Consider the following 18508-nt stretch of genomic DNA (forward strand, 5'->3'; position numbering starts at 1 on the left):
TGAAAACCTGCTCTCTTACCACCAGCCCCTCCCAATCCATGAAAATAAGTCGGTTCTCACATTATGACATCACAAAGTGAGACCGCCCCTTTCAAGAAGAGTCTTTGCTGCCAGCCCCGCCCCCAGACTAACACACTTTCTCTGAAGCGGTAATCGGCTAAACGCTTTAATTTTATATACACAACATGAACATCCATCTTTATAAAAGTTTAGATGTTTTTTTTAATGGGAGAATCACAGACACAGTGCTGAGGCCCACTCTAGGATGATGTCATGAAATGGGCGCCAACCACAAGGAGGGAGAGGCGGAGCCTCAGAGATCGAGTCGCATTACTTCCAGGTTGGAAAATGAGCTGAAATAACTCATATTTCATAAAAAATTGTTCTTTAGTGTTCCAAAGGTCAAATATGATCATATGCATGGATATAGTTTAGGATGTAGGCTCTTAATTTGTAAGTAAAAAAAAAAAAAATTAAATTAAACACAAAGAGGGCACTTGCTGGTCCTTGTTTTTTTTATGTGTAACCTAAAATGTATAATATTATGCAACACAAGTCTTTTGATCTGGTTAATTTGTGAATCTTTATTGATAGACTTAAAGTCCCGCTCCGGTCATCTTTTAAATGCGTTCCAAAGCGTTCCCAATAGTCTTTTAATTGTGATTTGGCAGTTTTTAGCCAAAATGCAAAAACCTGTGATGTTTTCCATAACATAGTCTCTGCAGAGCAGCAGGAGTTCATTAGAAATTCGCTTTTGGAATGTGGGCGGGACTGTCAGCGCAAAGTTAGCATGCCTTTGCTTACACTCTCTCTTGCTAGCGACGAGCGCCTCACAATCCCTACCTAACGTAAGCGTGGCAAAAAAAACCCCAAAAAACAGCAGACATCAGATCAATCCAGGCGTCCAGTTCTGATCCAGATTCCAGCTCAGACCAGGAAAACAAAGACGTTCATGGATCTATTTGTCTGCAGGTGGATGATCAGAATACATATTCTAAAATCAAAATAACTAATCTTTTACTGAATTATAAAAAATGGACATGGCAAGCCTTAACTTAATCATCTCCTGAAACTGGTAGGTGGTAATATTTCACGTGGAAACTTATAAAATGTGAAGAAAAATACAGCAGTTGCAGTGATGGCTAAGAATCACGTACAGTGGGCGGAGTTAAACACGTTTGACCCTGCCCACGTCGAGCCACGGCCCAGTCTGCCGGCTTCAGCCAGGGGTAGTTGTAGAGGAGCGGAGCAGGAAGACTTTGGTCCACCATAGCAGCTACGTCACTGATGCCGGCTTTTCCAACAGCATTTCTTCATCTGACTCTGATTCGCAACCATTTGAATAAAAAAAATACTCAGGATGGCAGGTTTAATCTTAAATTCTTTGTTTGAGAAAAATGTTAAAAACACCATTCTCGTCGTAGTGTGTATTTAAAATCTGAATCTGAGATCTCTGTACCAGAAACTGATGTGGTGGAATAAAAGCAGAAATTACAAAAAAAACATTACATCTAATCGACTAACTGAAAAAAACAATTAAAAGATTTTTGAACAACTGAAATATTTGTTTGTTGCAGCCCTAATTATGGCAGTATTTGTCATTTATCTAAAATAATTGTACATTTAGTTTTCAGTTAGCTGTTAATGAAGGTTAATTGTACGGATGCAGTATTGACAAAAAACTTTAGTCACATTTTCTTAACAGGAGTCGCCATTAAAGATGTGAAATTCATGAAAGCTGACATGAACAGTTCTGCTTTTCACTCCAATGAAAATGGTTTTTTTGCTGTTTTTAACATCTTCTTGTAGCATTTTTCTGATGATTGAGGACAAATAGAAAGAGATTAAGCTTAAAATAACATTTCTGAGTTTTTCTTTAATGGAATTGTTGTGAATCAGGAGCAGAAGAACAATGCTACATTTACACATCACATCAGAACCACTCTTGATAGAAAAGCTTTGTTCAAAGCACAAATCATAAATTAAACAATAAAAACCTCAAAGATCTACAAGAATAATTACATTTGTTTGAATCTTTCATTACTTCACTGCCTTTTATGTCAAAAAGGATAAAAGGACACTTCAAAAACACAATCAGACTTTTTATTGTCGTTAGATAAACAAAATTTGTGGCTTCGCCTTCTCCAAATCCACAAATCACATCTGGACTGGATGAGCGAACTCCCACAAACCCTCCAGGACCCTGAAGAGGGTGTAGAGCTGGTTCACTGTTCCACGACTAGGACGGAAACCACACTGTTGTTCCTGGATCTGAGCTTTGGCTATCGGCCTAAGTCTCCTCTGCAGAACCCCGGCATATCCCAGGGAGGCTGAGGATTAGGATTCCCTGCTAGTTGGAACACACCCTCCAGTCCCCCTTCCTAAAAAGGGGAACCACCACCCCTGTCTACCAGTCCAGTGGTACTGGCCCCGTCTGCCACGCGATGCTGCAGAGATGGGTTAGCCAAGACACTCCCACTCCAGAGTGGGGCCCCAGTGACGCCAATCTGGGCGAGTATTGGTGTTTGGTACTCATAAAGGTGGTTCTAAACCTCTCTGTGTCTGGGTCATGACCTAGGACCCGTCTGCCATTGGATACCCTACCAGGGTCACAAGGCCTAGACAGCTCAGCTGCTGAGAGCCCTTGAGCTCTCAAACCCCCCACCAGATAAAAGTGGTGGTTCACGGCTATAAAGAACCACAGCAACGGTCAGTCATCACCAAGAGATGAAAGGACTGTTTCAATGGTTCAGATATATCACAAAATGCTTTTTGGTGATTATTTATGAAATGTTCCCCACTTTATGTATAAAACTATTTAGGAATCTTATTGATTGTTTTTTTTGCATATTTTCTTCAGGAGGACGTGTTTCAGTGGTGGGGGGAGTGGTCTAATTGGTCTTCATGCTCCAGAAGCTGTGGAGGAGGAGTAAGAAGTCAAGAGAGACACTGTCTCATACAGAGGTAAAGAGTTTAAAACATTTTTGGCAAAACGCCTCTTTGAGGTAATCGTCCAGTAAGGTGGTGGTTAAAACTGTAATGTGACTTGTGTAACTGTAATGTGACTTGTGTAACTGTAACTGACTTGTGTAACTGTAATGTGACTTGTGTAGCATTCATCCATTTTCTGACTCTACTGACTCCCTTTGGGGTCACAGTTCCAGCTAGCGTTGGACAAAGGTGGGGTACACCCTGAAATCTGTTGTAGGGCCTTACACTCACACACTCACATGCACACCTAGGGGGAATTAAGATTCATTGATTAACCCATCAAGCATGTTTTTGGAGCGTTTTTGCAGAGGTCTCATTGGAGCAGATATTAGCAAGTTGTCCTTCCAGGACACTGCAGGTGTTTTTATGACTGTTGTGGGATAAAAAACCTTAAGTTACAACCAGTTTTCTAAAAATGAACAATAAAAATTGTCATCAAAAGTTGTATTAATGTTTAAGGGGACAGTGGTAGGACCTGTGGTGACTGGAACACTCGGTGCAGTAATCCCCAAACTGGAGGAGTGGCTACAGCAGATTCATACATTGTCAGGGTCCTGCAGGATCTTAGCTGGTCCTGCACTTTTCTGGACTGAGAGGTCTGAGGTCTTTCCAGGGATCTGCTGTAGCCACTCCTCCAGTTTGGGGATTTCTGCCCTGAGTGCTCCAATTACCACAGGCGCCACTGTCACCTTCACCTTTCAAGACATGTCATTCTGACATCACCTGTCTGTTGATGTTGGAGGATGTGGGGATCCTCCTATCTGTGGTTTCAAAGCATCCCTGTATTGGAGCATTCTGATGTCCTTAGTTATTTTCCGTGTCCTCCTAACCACTCGTGAGTATGATGGAGCAGAAAGACGCCGTTGTGGTCTGAGGAGCCGACTAGTTAGCCGACTAGTCCACTACTAGTTACTTTAGGTCTGATTTGAACTCTATTTGAAGTAGGACAAAGTTCTAAGTAAACTTGATGAAGAACAAAGAGTTTCCTTCTTTATTACAGTAACTGGATGTTAGGTAAACCTGACCCACACAAGGTCTTTAGCTTAAGACAGCAGAATTTCAGAACTAATACCAGATCCAGTTTCTAAGTGGTCTGTTGTCATTTGTCCGTTTCACCAGAGTTGATGCCATGGCTAAAAAGAGAAGATTTCTTAGTGAATTCGTGTTACTTCCCAAGAAAGGACTGTGGGTTTGTGAGACACTGTTTTGGCATTTTTTGTAAAAGGAAAAAATACTTGTAAGGTCCAATTCATTATGCATTAGTGTTTATCTGATATTTTGTGACATGTTATGCTCTGCATAGTATTTTCCTTTTGTAAAACCACAAGACTACTTGATTATTCACATAGATTGTAGATTGTAAAAGTTAATAAAAAAACTGAGTGACTGTCTGTCTTCCATTTGAAAGCAAAGGTACAAACTTTTCACAGTCACTCCTTCATTTCAGCCATAGTGTTGACTTTAAGGGAATTAATTTTAAACATATTTTTTATTCTGAAACCCACATTCATCTTGTTTTTCCCTCCTGTTGGTTCCTGAATTGAATGTAGGCTTTCTACCACCCAGAATGTGAACAGCTCATATTGTGTTGGCTCACCAAAACAGTACCAGCTTTGTCTAAAAAAGGTATGGTACTAATGGTGCTTTCTAAAGAAGTACTCCAAAGTTATATTTTTAAACAATGTATAATGCAAAACTATTTTTTGCAGCCATGTCCAAGTCCCAGTGTTAGCTTCAAGCAGCACCAGTGTTCCCAGTTCAACTCTAAAGTATTTGGAATAAGTTATTACCAGTGGATCCCACTTTACTCAGGTATGATGATTGTATCATTTTTCCTTTTTAGTCATCCATCACCTCAAACCAGACTCATTCTATTTGCCAGTGATCTGTTCTGTGTCTGTTTTCATTGAGTACTTTCTCATTTAGCTCTCCCCTTTTAATAACTTTGGTAAACTCCAACTCAAAAATGTTCAATTTGCAAACAATCAAAATAAACAGAAGCTTTGGGGAAGTTCTGCGCATGTAGAGGTTCTCACAGTAGTGGTGGCTTAAACATTCTCGTAAATAAAAAAGAAACGCAGTCAGAGAGTGATTGACTGATAGAAGGGTCTACATGGTCCCCAAAATCGTCTGATGTCAGACTGCCAACCTCCAGCCACCTCCCTCCCCCGTGCTGCCATCTTACTGCTCGATTGTTAGAAATCGTCTGTACCAGCGCGGGCACTCGACGAGGGCTGTTGATATAGACCGGGGGCCCGGTGATGACGTCAATCTGGCGATCCTGGCCACCCGGGGTCCAAATGGGGAGACGGCATTGATGCTGCACAAAATTCATCATGCCGTTGACAGCACCACAGCGACTGTGACACCTGCAGATTGACAGATTGCGGTTGATGCTAAGAAGAGGACATTGTGCTTTCTTGGAGGCATGTTGGAGGCATGTTGGCTAGAAAACATATCCATTTGTAAATTGACATGTTTGTAATGTGTGCTCAAAATCTGAGCTACAAATGACCTGTGGTGCAGAATGCCCCGCTTCTTATGTACCCCCAACCATTGGGCATGTGGCGGCCAGTGGTACTTGATATGGACAGCCGCCGTCCAGAGACATTTACACATCGTCCAATCAGAGCTGTTGCTGGCCGGCAATGCGGCTGCCACTGGCCTGCAGCCGCCCAGCTGTCGCCCGATTTCGTAAAGGTGTCATCCCCACCTGACTGCCGCCGTTTGCATTGACGACCACGCCAACGATTTTCAAAATAATCAGGCGGTGGTATCTAATCTTGAAGATTCTGCTGATGCCTCCCCCGTCGCGTGGTGGCAGTTGTGTGTGTGACCGCAGCATTAATAAATGACAAAATGAAAATTGTCTCAAACACAAAGTTCAATTAAATACAAGCCGTAAAATGTTTAAAGGACAATGCAGGCGGTGTTTGTGAGCATTACCATCTATCCGCACTCGTGTCTCTTTCAGTATTTTCTGTAACTTTCTGGCAGCTAGTTGTATTATTGTAAAGCATTTTACAGCTTTATTAGTCAAATGAAATAGAATTTCTCTGTACTGCCTTACAGTAATAAAACTGTAAAAGGAAATACAGTACACAGATACTTTACAGTATTTCATTTTACAGTTGTACTATTGTAAAGGTAGTACAGTAGTTACTGGCATCCAATTGCCAGTTGTTCCAGTAGATTTTTCTACAGTTCTTATACTGTGCTTCCTTTTACAATAATAACACCATATTTTCATTTGCAGGTTCTTTCCTGTAAACCAAAATATGGTAAATAAAAAGTTTTTCTGGTTCTCTTACGACAACGTCTCCAGCTGTTTCCAGCCAAGGCTTTTACATCAATGCTACACCACACAGACATAAAATCCTTTATTCTACACCTTGGAAAAATTTCAAGTTCATGAGAATGAAACTCACTGGAGCACAGAGAGAACATGCAAACTGAACACACATCGTTTCTCATTGGGGCTTGAACCGAAGACCGCGGTAGTGCTAATTACTGCACTACCATGTCAACACTGTTTCATTGTACCTGTAGTTTAAATGATGGTAAAATTATGTTTTGAAGTATTTTGAAAACAGTACATTTTTAACATTTTAGCATTTAGTTTAGTTTTAAACCTGCTTGATTCCTAAAACAAAAGCCTTCCAATAATTGTTAAATGTATTGATACGTTCAAGCAGAAGTTTTCTTTTTCACACACATGACTTCTTTAGTTCTTTAGACCTGTTTGGATGTAGACCGTGGCACTTGAAACCTGACCCCACATTATCTTCACAAACACTTCTTTGTTGTTCTACTACCTTTTCCAAAACACAGTATGGAAACTGCAGAACTTAATAAAAACAGCATGTATGCATTATGGTAAATTAACTTTGAATTTAGACAAAATTATGTCTTTTTGGTAATGATAACGTACATGCCAATGTCAAACAAATAAAATAATAACTCAATTGAGAGCGTTACAGAAATCAAATTCTTTGGAGTATTTATTGAAAACAAACTAAGCTGGAAGCAGCAAATTAGACACCAAACTAAAGTTTAGAAAATGAATTCAATTAAAAAGAAGAATCAGACATAAAGCTACTTATCTTGGTCACACCAACACATCATCTTATCAATCCAGACTTTTACAACTGGATGACCTTGTTGATTTTTACATCGCACAACTTCTGTACTGATAATTTACAATAATAACTTATATACACAGATGTATTGCATAAATTGCGGTTCTAGTTTATAAACTCCAGAAAAACAGGATTTCAGAAATTTAGAATACTGAAATCTGTGGAAATTTCACTCTGGACCTCCAGCAGCTCGGGTTCTGCTCCTCACCGGTCAGTTCAGACGTTTCCTCCGTTGGTCCAGACTCAGAAGTGGTTTGACCCGAGGAACCAGACAGTTGTAGCCCGTCTCCTGAATACGTCTGAATGTGGTTTTTGTAGCTGTTTCTCCTCCTCATTCCACTCTTTCTAGAGCAGTGTTTTTCAACCAGTGTGCCACGGGACACTAGTCTGCCATGGGAAATTGCCCTCATTAACTGATCTAAAAGCATTTACCGTCTCCAGGATATCAGCTCTTTGTTTATCCAAACAGGCCCTGATAAAACACTGAGTAGTTGGAATATAGTAGGAATATAGGAACAGCTGTTTTCAGAAAAGTCCCGCCCCTTCAACTGTCTCCACCAATCATTCTTGGAGGCTCAATCACACGTCATCAGTCTGACCAATCAGAAGTGGTTAAAGTCTTCACTTCCTTGTTCCGATTCTGCTTACAAAGTCTCTCAGTTCCAACAAAAACTGAGAAAGTGTAGCTTTCCACAGAATCCGGTATGAAACCGTGGAACATAGTGAACAAAACAATGAAGCTCAGAGACGCCAGTTTGCCTGCGTTCGGCGGCTACATCTCCCATGATGCATTGGGTGAAAGTGACAGCGTCTCAGCACACAATGAGTCGTCCTTGTTAAATGTCTTGAAACCACAACGAACACACATCAAACAGTTTTTAAATCTTCTAACTTAACTTTTATTACATCTTTTAGAAAAAACAGCTGCAACTTCCAGCTTTTTCTGCCATAATAATCACAAAAATGCATGTGAGATTGCAGAGGGGCTGTAGATCGATACAGACTATGAGTTTCTCCTTTTTTTTATTTTTATTTTTGGATGCTGGTGTGCTGCTGGATTTTTGTCAAGGTTAAAGTGAGCCGTGGCTCAAAAAAGGTTGAAAAACACTGATCTAGAGGTCTGTCCTTTTGTAATCCGCTGAAGTCCACGACTGTGTCTTTAGCTGCTGCATCTTCTCCTGCCACATTTAGTCTTTCCATCAGAGTATTACAATAAAGGAAGCTTTAAAATAGTGCTAGCTGCAGAACACTACAACTATGCCATTGCAGGCAATGACCTGGAACTGAATTTCAACTTCTTTGATTCATAATGTGAGGAGACTGACAATAAAGCTGACTTTGACTTGGTAAGGTACTATTTCCTAATGGATGAGTGGAAAACAGCTTGAACTGGAGTGTGAGCCTTAACGAAACCGACTACAGATAATCAAGGTCACCTCTACGCACAGATTGGGCTCCAAAACCCAACTCTTTGACTGGAGTTGACCCTTCCAGGTGATGGGATTGTGTAACCTTGCTAATAACCCCCAGGTCAGCCGCCATGTTTTAAGGTTGATCCTGTAGAAATGAGAGGTTGCATTCCTTTACTTTGGGTCCGAGACAGGTCTCTCAAACTGGTTATTGCCTCCAGGCCGGACAGCAGAACAGAGCACCCGGCCTTCTTGCAGTCCCAGGGAGGGGTACTAGAAAGTTCTCTGACTGAGACAGTGATATCTGTGAGTGTCTGGGTGGAACAGCCCCTTCCCCTAGTCTGAACCCAAGAGGGGATGTGTGACTAAACTTCTGTTGTTATTTCTGTGTTTCTCCATATGAAACTTTACGTTTAAGCAAGGCTTCAATTGGCTTTTGTCTTGGATTCTTTTGTATACCTTACCTTGATAATCTGGGTTTATTGTAGTTACTTCAATTACATTGGACTGTAACAGTCATAGATGGTAGATGCCAGATTGATGTTTTTTTGCATAGCACTTTAGTTCTTGCTTGTAAACTAACTCATTATTACTAAACTGAATTCAGTTGTTGTTTTAAGCTTTTAATGTAATAAAAACACCAAATGATTGAAATCTGAATTCATTAAATCTAACATGTAGAATTTTAACAGTGTAGCAAGTGTTATTGCTTCTTAAAATGTGCAACTCTCACTGTAGCTGACGACGTGAGCATCTCCAATAAGCCATGTGACCTGCAATGTACGACTGATGGTGGCGAGCGCCAGTTGCTTGTTCCGGCTCACGATGGCACATTCTGTCATGATGGCAAACACCATGGAGTCTGCATTGATGGCATCTGTCAGGTAACTTGTCTGAAGAGGCTGCAGCCACCAGCATTAATCAGCTTCATTACTGACTAACCACAGCAGGTCTGTTTTATTAGCGCCAGTGTGAAACTGATGACATGCTTGAAGAGTATAATAACTCACAGCTTGATAACTCCTCCCTCTCAGCCGGTAGGCTGTGACGGGCAGCTGTACAGCACAAAGGTTGTGGACAGATGTGGGAAATGTGGCGGTAATGGAACGACATGTCAGCGCGTCACAGGATCCTACAGGAAGGCATTCACACAGTTAGGTAACACACCTACAACCGTGGAACCAGATGTGGAACTAAACCAGCCAAAACCAAGCAGTTCACTGGACAAACTCTTTAATTCAGACTATTTGAATTTATGCCGACTTATTTGAAATGTTTTCCCTCAACCTCTTTTGTTGATTTAGATACTTTCAAAAGAAAACAGGCACCCCCACCCCCATCTGCAAAAAATGGCTGTGGGGCAGAGATAGAAAGGAAACCTGCAGGTCATTGGTGACCTGTCACTGGTATACCACACGTCAGTGAAGGTTCTCATTCATCCAGGTGACGTCGTCTTAAAGTTGAGTCATGGCAATTGGAAGAAGATTTTAAATCCATCTCAACTTCAAGACAGTTTGCCAAATACAGCAAAAATATCAAATGTATTGGTGAATTTCATATGAACTGATGTCATCATGAAAAAGTGTACAAAATCAAAGCAGACTAGCACATTCGAACTTTTTATTTAATCAATTCTTAAATACTTTTTGTTGAGGAGATGGCAGTATTATCATGAGCCACTTCAGACTAAAGACTTCTACTTCTTATTTCTTTTAAAGTTGACAATATCAATACTGATGGTTTCTGATGATTATCTAAGGCTTATAATGGAATCAGAATCCATGACCTTCATTTAATGTATATCCACACCTAGGCAGAGACTGACATGCGAGCATGAAACGAGATTTGGGAATATGTAAAGTGAGGTGGTGTTTCTTTTAGTTTACATTAACGTGAACATTTTGTCCCAAGGTTATGTGTTCATCACCAACATCCCAGCGGGAGCTTCAGACATCCAAATCATAGAGAGGCACAAGACTGAGAACATACTGGGTGAGAAGAAAGGCCTCCACATGCTACACGATGATCTGTGTGTTTGAACTGAGCTGACATGCAGTAAAAGGAGCATCCGAATCCAAATGATCCGTTTACCAGTTAAACCTAAATTTGTTGAGCCAAGAAAATTCAAGCAGAAATAACCCATAAAGGGATAAAAAATATTGTTGTAAAAAGGGTGCAACAAATGGTATACCTGCAAAAATAAATGCAATAATGGTAAATACTAATACTTCTGTCAAAACTGTTAGTGTAGGAATACCAGAGACCCTGATGGCACCAAGGACGGCTGCCCTGGTGTTCTGGTGCATTTGGTTTTGTCTTTTTTTGTGCGTTCTACATGTGTCTGCATGCTTTTACACACACAAAGAGCTACTTAACATCAGGTCTAGATAGACAACATTCCCAGTTTCTATGCATCTGCTGCTGATTAGAAACATCTTTTGGCCAGAACAGAGAGGGGATGAGCGGGAGCTCTTGTGCGTCTCTGCAGGAGGGGGACGCACACAGCATTATCGGCCATCATCCTCTTTAGCCTCCGCTCACTAAGTAACAAGATGAAAAAAATAGCCCTGCTGATGTAAAGGAAAAGGACTTTTCCTCCTGTGTTTCATGTTCCACGGAGACGTGGCTCAGAGAACAGACCCCGGACTGCGTTTTGCTGCTGGAAGGATGCAAGGCCATGAGTGCATTCTGTATGGGAAGAGCTTCTCCCCAATTATTTATCAGTGACTTCAACAAGAGTAATCTGAGCCAGAAACTACCAAGATTTGACAGTTTATACAATGCCCCACCGGGAGGAAAGCCCGCTGGATCCCTGTCAAACCTCTGACTGTCAGAGCATGTGATGATCCACCTGGTCCCTGCATACAGATGAGGGTTGGAACTTCGCAAACCCGTTAGGACTACAGAGATGGACTGACGACTGCAGAGGAGCTACACTCACATAGCTGGAAGTGTTCAGGGCTACAACAAACTACCTGACAGTGTGTCCTGATACATTCACTTCTGTGAGGACCACATTAGTCCAATACAGACCTTGGGGGGGGGGGGTTATCGTAATGACAAGCCCTGGTTTAGTGCAAAGCTCAGGCAGATTAGGCGACAGAAAAAGACAGCTTTCAACAGTGAAGACAGGAACCGGCACACCGACGTTTAACGTTGACTGTGTAAAGAACTGTATAAAGAACTGGACTGAGTGTGACGTCACCCATAGAAAAACTCTGGCTCCAGCCAAATGAAACCAATTCAGTCGCCATTTTTCAACGATACAGATGTCACCGTGTTGGACCTAGACAACAGCGATCGGTCCGAGACGGTCTACAGTCACATTCCTATGCCAACTACTGTCACCAATCAAGCTTGTTCAAAAGTCTGCACCCCTTTCACTGTAAGTGACTCATTAGAATCTTTCAATCAAACTTTTACTGAGGCATCTGAATGATAAGTTTCTAACTTGAATAAAGAAAAATATCATGAAAAAAATGAGGATTATCAAAAAAAGATGTTAGAAACAGAAGGTACCAGAGCAAGAATGGTTCGTCTGGGCAATAGAATGATGAGTAACAGCTTTTTATTTCTCAATAGAAGTCTATGGGATTTTAGCTTCTTGGAACCAGTGAGTACTTCCTGTTTGGAACAGCAGGGTAAGGGGTCAGTTCAGTCCAGTTCGCATTTACAGTCAATGTTCTTAATTCTGCCCTTGTTGCCTCCCTAGTCTCTATCATCCCGTCCTCTCCTCTCTTGGAACAGGCCATTTCCCCAAAGTCCAGTCTCACTCTCCTTCACCCCCGCTCTCTTTGCACTGATAGCTCAGACCACTGAACCCTCACAAAGCTCCAGCCTGACAGCATTTCTCCTGCCGCCCTCAGACACTGTGCGGAGGAGCTGATGGCTGTGGTTACGGACATTATTAACACCTCCATGGAATCATGCCATGTGTAAACCCAACCTGCTTCAAATCCTCCACCATTGTTCTTGTCCCCAAGAAGCAACAGATCACAGGACTTGGTGACTACAGGCCTGTGAGGCTGACGCGTGTAGTCATGACGCCTCTTGAGGGATTGGTCCTGCCCTGTTTTCAAAGTCCCACTCTTAGATTCAATGTTGTTTGCCTACAGAGTCAACTACTGACTGTACCGTATATGAGAACCGGACTGAGTGACCCCTCCACCCCGGCGTTCCAAACAGGGAGTGGCTCCAAGAAGCCAAAATCCCATAGACGTCTATAGAGAAATGAACAGCTGTTACTCAGTCATTCTATTGGTCAGAAGAACCGTTCTGGATCTGATACCTTTTTTAACCCTTGGTATCTTAGATGACCCCACCTTTACATTGAGGTGTTCTCCCTACAATGATAAAGGTGAAGAGGATTTCATGTAATCCATGGACACCAGTGAAGATCACAAATCATTGAAGAAAAAAGGTTCAGCGCACTGTATTGTGGGGTCTAGATTACCTAACTCCCAATCTTAAAGGGGTGGGGGTCCACATAGAGGAGGATCTAACCTGGGGAGTAAACACCTCTGAGCTGCTAAAAAAGGCCCAGCAGAGACTGCACTTCCTAAGGGTGCTCAGGAAGAACAACATCTCCCAGAGACTGCTGGTGTCCTTTTATCGATGCTCTATTGAGAGCATCCTCACGTACTGTGTCTGTGTGTGGTTCAGCAGATGCACAGTGGCTCAGAGGAAAGCTCTTCAGAGGGTCATTAACACGGCACAGAAGATCACTGGCTGCCCTCTCCCCCCTCTGGAAGAACTCCACAACTCGCGCTGCCTCAAAAAAGCCCAGGACATTCTTAAGGACATTTCACACCCTGGACACTCCCTCTTTGAACTGTTGCCATCAGGGAGAAGGTTCAGGTCAATCAAAACAAGGACTGACAGATTCAAGGAAAGTTTTTATCCCGTAGCAATAACTACATTAAACGCTGTAAAGAACAAGCCATAAATGGAAACATGACAGAATGTTCACGCGTGTGTGGGTTATGTCTGCTGTATTTTATATTGTTTTTATACTATTTATTGTGATTTTTTATTTTTTACTATTTTTACTATTTGACTATTTTTGCACCTTAATCTCGTTGTACAATGTTGCAATGACAATAAAGACTATCTATCTATCTATCTATCTAAAGTGCCTAGGATAGCACAAGGGTTACACATCTTCTTTTCATCAGTCTTCTTTTGTTCATATTTTTTCAGTAGTTCAGGTTATTCATATTAGAAACTGACAATCAGATGTCTTGGTAAAAGCATTGTTTGATTGATGGACAGATTCTCACAGGCCACTCAAAGTGAAAGGGGTGTGGCCTTGCAACGAGCTTACTCCTGACTGGCGACAGTAATTGCCATAGAAACTTGACTCATATTGACTCAGACCAATCACTGTCGACTGGCTCCAACAAGGTGAGGTCCGAATCGTGGAAAAATGGCGACTGAATTGGCTTCATATGGTTGGAGAAGGTGGTAAGGCATTTTCTACAGGTGGTGTCACAGTCGCTAAGTCCAGATCTCTTATACAGTCAATATAGCCAACATATCCAAAGATGATGCAATGAATCTGTCCCTTCAATTCATCCTGCAGCATCTGGTCTCCTCAGGAAAATACACCAGGATCCTGTTTGACCATCAGGACTGTTCTATCCCCTCTGTTCTCCCTGTACACCAACTGCTGCACCGTCAGCCACCAATCTGTCGAAGTTATCAAGTTTGCAGATGACACCGCTCATTGGGTGGGCTCTTCTCAGATGGTGATGAGTGTGCTTACAGGAGGTAGGAGGACCAACTGGTGTCCTGTTGCAGCTGCGACTATCTGGAGCTGAACATTCAAAACACAGAGGAAATGATCGTGGACTTCAGAAAAGTCTCCGCCCACCCGCCCTCACTCACTCCAACAGATTCTCCCATCTCCACAGAGGACTTATTACACATCCTGGGCAAACCCAAGACCCAGGACCTCACGTGGGAGCTGACCATAGTTTCCTCCTTAAACAGACAAAGAGGCTGTTAAAGCTCTGGCTTAAATGCAGTTTCATGTTCAAACGCTGATGTTTGCTCTCCTGTCCAGCCTTGTCAGATGAAGCAGGACGCTTCTTCTTCAATGGAAATCCCGTCTTTGACAATCCACAAAACTTTCATGTGGCGGGAACAGTGTTCAAATACAGACGTCCGAGCAGTGGCTTCTCTGAGGGGCTGGAGTACATGACCGCTCAGGGGCCCACAGTGCAGGCCCTCAATGTTATGGTACCACTTATGAACATAAAGCACAAAACAGTTTCCATTGTGACCCTGAAGTGTGTTCTTTGACCCTTTTCTTTCTCTCACTGTCCACAGTACTACAATCTGAATGGAAAACTTTCCCATATCACATACCAGTACACCCTCCCACTTGTGCCTCACAACATCTCTGCTTCTGAAGCTGTCTCCAGTGGGCCCCCACACCTTTACCTTAACCTCACCACAGAACAAGTACCAGAGACCGCCACAGGGGCCCAGAGTGGCTCCAGGAACCAAAGCAGATGTGAGGCATCTGCACATTGCTTCAACAGCCTTCTTGAAGCAGAGGAACCTTTGGAGGAAGATGAGGATAAAAAGGATGTGTGGGAGGCCCAGACACGGACCCCTTCTCCCTCTACTAATGGGGTTCGGGTCCACAGACCAGTTGATGCTGTGTTGAGTGGCAATGACGTGGTACACGAGAAGGCTTCACCACCGACCGACTTCAGTGAGTGGAACCTTTCCTTCCTCTAGCTGTTAGCAGGATCCAAAAGGCAGAGGAGAGTTTTATAAAAACACTACTAACTTAGTCACTTTCTGGAATTTGAAGGATCTCAAAATTCGAGTAAATCTATGTGAATGTTTTTGTCAGGGCTGTAACGATTCCTTTTAACAACGATTCGATTCATAGTCCATTTTAGTTCATTTTGAATGCTCCGATTGGATCAGATCCTCTGACCTAAAGTGGATCCAGATCATCTTCATCCAAACTTCCAGTAGTGAGACTCAGACAGAAATTCCTGAAGTTTTCCAGATTCTTGGATTTCTTCCAGATCATCAAGTGGAAATGAAATCTGTGTCCAAACAAACAAGTAAACTAGAATGAATGTCAAATCCATTCACATGTTAGTTTCCTAAAGTTCAGCCCACTGTTGTTTTTCCACATCCAGAGAATCCAAAGGGAACATTCTAGACACTGGATGGTCACATGACTTTATTCAAAGTCTTTCCACACATTGGACTGGAATGATGGACTGATCCGTGTTAATGACATCACATGAGTGTTGTCTGCTGTGATTGGTCATTTTTACCTTAGAACAATATAATCCTACCCCACCTCAATCCAGATGGTATCTTCCAGATTGATGATCAATTTATCAAATTTTGAAACAATTTTTTACGGTTTAGGTTGATTTGATCAGATTCTGTCTCATACAGATGGATCTGGCCTGATCGTAGAACTAGGAATAGATTTATCGTAACAACCTTACTTTCTGTGGATCCTTTTTGGATTTGTTTGTGTTAATTTATGTTTCCATGTGTTTGTGTGTTTGCTGTGATAGTTTTTAAGTGAACTTGGTTTTGCTTCCATCAGGGATCTGTGGTTCACACATCGCTCATTGATTAATTGGTAGATTCTTTTGAAGTGATCTTGACAAAAATGTCTTACTTTTTAAAAGTTTTGGTTATTTGATTCCATTTATGCAGTTTTGCTCTTTTGACTAATGAAACTGTGAGTTAAGCTGAAGTCCACATCAGCTGGTGAGTGAGTAGGTAAAGGTTTGCTTGTGTCTCCATCCACAGGCAGTCGGAGCCTTTACTCTGCTGCCCTCTCAGACGTTGCCCCCTACACGTTACGGGGGGATTTGCATCGCAACCAGACGAGCGTTCACTCTGTCAAACACACACTTACAAATTCACAAGCACCAGCCGCCAAAGACCCGGATCCTGACGCCCACAAGACAACAGCTGCCCAGAGAGCCGGCACTGACAGGTCTGACACCACACCAACCAAGTTACCGGTACATCCAGCTGGGTTTAGTGTTATATGCATTTAGTCACGTGAAACACGTTTTTTGTTGTCCTCCCATCCACTCTCTGCCTTCATCTTTGTTGTCATGTCCATGTATCGCCAGAGAAAAAAGGCTATTTTAAATGAAAATGGTATTTTTGCTGTTTCTAGGCATTTTTCTGACGATGGTGGGCATAGCTTACATTTCTGAGGATTTCTTTATTCAAATTGTTGTGAATCAGGAGCAGACTGTTAGAAAAAGCCCATAGCGGTGACGTCCAGTTGGCAGGCCGTAGTCTTCCTGCTCTGCTCCATTCTGATCATCCACCTGCAGACAAATAGATCCATGGTAAATGGCGTATACTTGTACAGGCCCAAAGCGCTTTACATTCACACACACATTCACACACTGGTGGCGGCTCCACTGCCGACAACCTTCCACCAGAAGCAAGGTGGGGTTCAGTGTCTTGTCCAAGGACACCTCGACACATTGGCGGGCAAGGCGGGAATCAAACCCACAATCTTACGATTGGAGGTCAACCGCCCTACCACTGCACCACGGCCGCCCCATGAACGTCTTTGTTTTCCTGGTCTGAGCTGGAATCTGGATCTAAACTGAACGGCTGGATAGAAACAATGTTGCTGCCATTTTTGTTACAATGTACAATCCCTATGTTAGTTTGGGGGTGTGAGGGGCTGTAAGCTAGTGGGTGAGACTGTAGACAAAGGGATGATGGGAAGGCTTACTGTGCCCACAGCTCAGAATGAAACAAGGAAAAGTCCACTGGGGACCAGAAGATGGTCGGAGTGGGACTTTAAATATTAATCAGTGGAATCGTAAAAATCTCATGACCTTTGGTTTGAGACAGGAACACTGATCGTTTGTCTACATTTAAGTCATTTGTGTCTGTGATTGTCCTGCGTGTTCCTTTTCTCAGCAACGATGTGCCGCTGCAGCGCCGCATCAGTCCCGCTGACATGTATCGCTGGAAGGTGTCTGCTCACGCCCCCTGCAGCTCCACCTGCACAGCAGGTGTGCACACAAACACCCACAGTTTCTCTGCTGAGGCCACAAAGAGAAGGGGGAAAAGGACGGTTTTTATTTAGATGTAATGTCTGGCATAAATGCATAAAACGGAACAAATGATTTTGTTTGGGTTTGTGTTTTCCACCAGGTCTGTCCAGCAGCTTTGCCATGTGTGTCCGCTACGATGGTACAGAGGTGGATGATATGTACTGCGATTCTCTGACCCGACCAGAACCCACCCACGAGTTCTGCAGTGGGAAGGAATGTCCTCCACGGTACCGAACCGTTGTTCTGTGATCACTAATGAACTGCATGCTAAACCTAGAAACCCCCCCAAAAAGTCGAAGTGGAGTTTGGAAGCATCTGCTAATGTTAACAAATGTTCTGTGGCGTGTTTGTGCTCACATAGCGTAAAAAGCTTAGATGTTCAGGTGTGCCCACGGCCACAGTCACACCAGATCTAAGTTGGCTTGAGCTTTTCTTCTATCCGTTCAACTTCAAACCCACTGAATCCCTTTTAGTTCCACACGGTAGCTGGAGCCTATCCCAGCTACTGTTGGGGTAGGTGGTGTACAAGCTGCCAGTGTGCTGCAGGGACACGCCCCCAAACACACAATATTTCAGTGAGTTATCTCTCACTGGTCATGGTTCTGGTTCCGGTATCTTAGTTCTTCTCCCTGTTTAAGGTTTGACATTTTTCTTTGGTTGAAGTTTAATTTGTCAATTCAGAAATGTTTTTTGGGCAATAATTTCATTTATTTGATACGTTATTTAGGTTCTCGGCACTGTTTTCACGAGAAGGTCTAACCAGCGAAACCTCTTGGTCTGTGCTCCTTTCAACAAAATATGGATTTAGGAGAAAGCTTTTGCTGAGAATATTATTGTAAAAAAAAAAAGGTTTAAGGGTTTTTAAGGTCCATGGACCACTCAGTGCAGC

The 18508-nt window shown here is 42.6% G+C and overlaps 1 protein-coding gene across 3 annotated transcripts in view; it reads left to right on the forward strand.

Annotated features, from left to right (window-relative positions):
* The window catches only part of LOC101160508 (ADAMTS-like protein 2), a 29861-nt gene that overhangs the window by 2824 nt on the left and 8529 nt on the right, over positions 1–18508 (forward strand). For all 3 annotated transcript variants that reach the window (XM_020710787.2, XM_020710786.2, XM_004078732.4), the window contains exons 2-12: positions 2861–2964; positions 4542–4617; positions 4701–4803; positions 9278–9423; positions 9574–9697; positions 10451–10531; positions 14604–14779; positions 14870–15260; positions 16337–16526; positions 17483–17577; positions 17720–17846. In XM_020710787.2, coding sequence (XP_020566446.1) covers positions 2861–2964; positions 4542–4617; positions 4701–4803; positions 9278–9423; positions 9574–9697; positions 10451–10531; positions 14604–14779; positions 14870–15260; positions 16337–16526; positions 17483–17577; positions 17720–17846 — 1613 coding nt within the window. The remainder of the gene's footprint in view (positions 1–2860; positions 2965–4541; positions 4618–4700; positions 4804–9277; positions 9424–9573; positions 9698–10450; positions 10532–14603; positions 14780–14869; positions 15261–16336; positions 16527–17482; positions 17578–17719; positions 17847–18508) is intronic.

This window comes from Oryzias latipes, chromosome 17 (assembly GCF_002234675.1).
Source record: "Oryzias latipes chromosome 17, ASM223467v1".
Lineage (NCBI taxonomy): Eukaryota > Metazoa > Chordata > Actinopteri > Beloniformes > Adrianichthyidae > Oryzias > Oryzias latipes.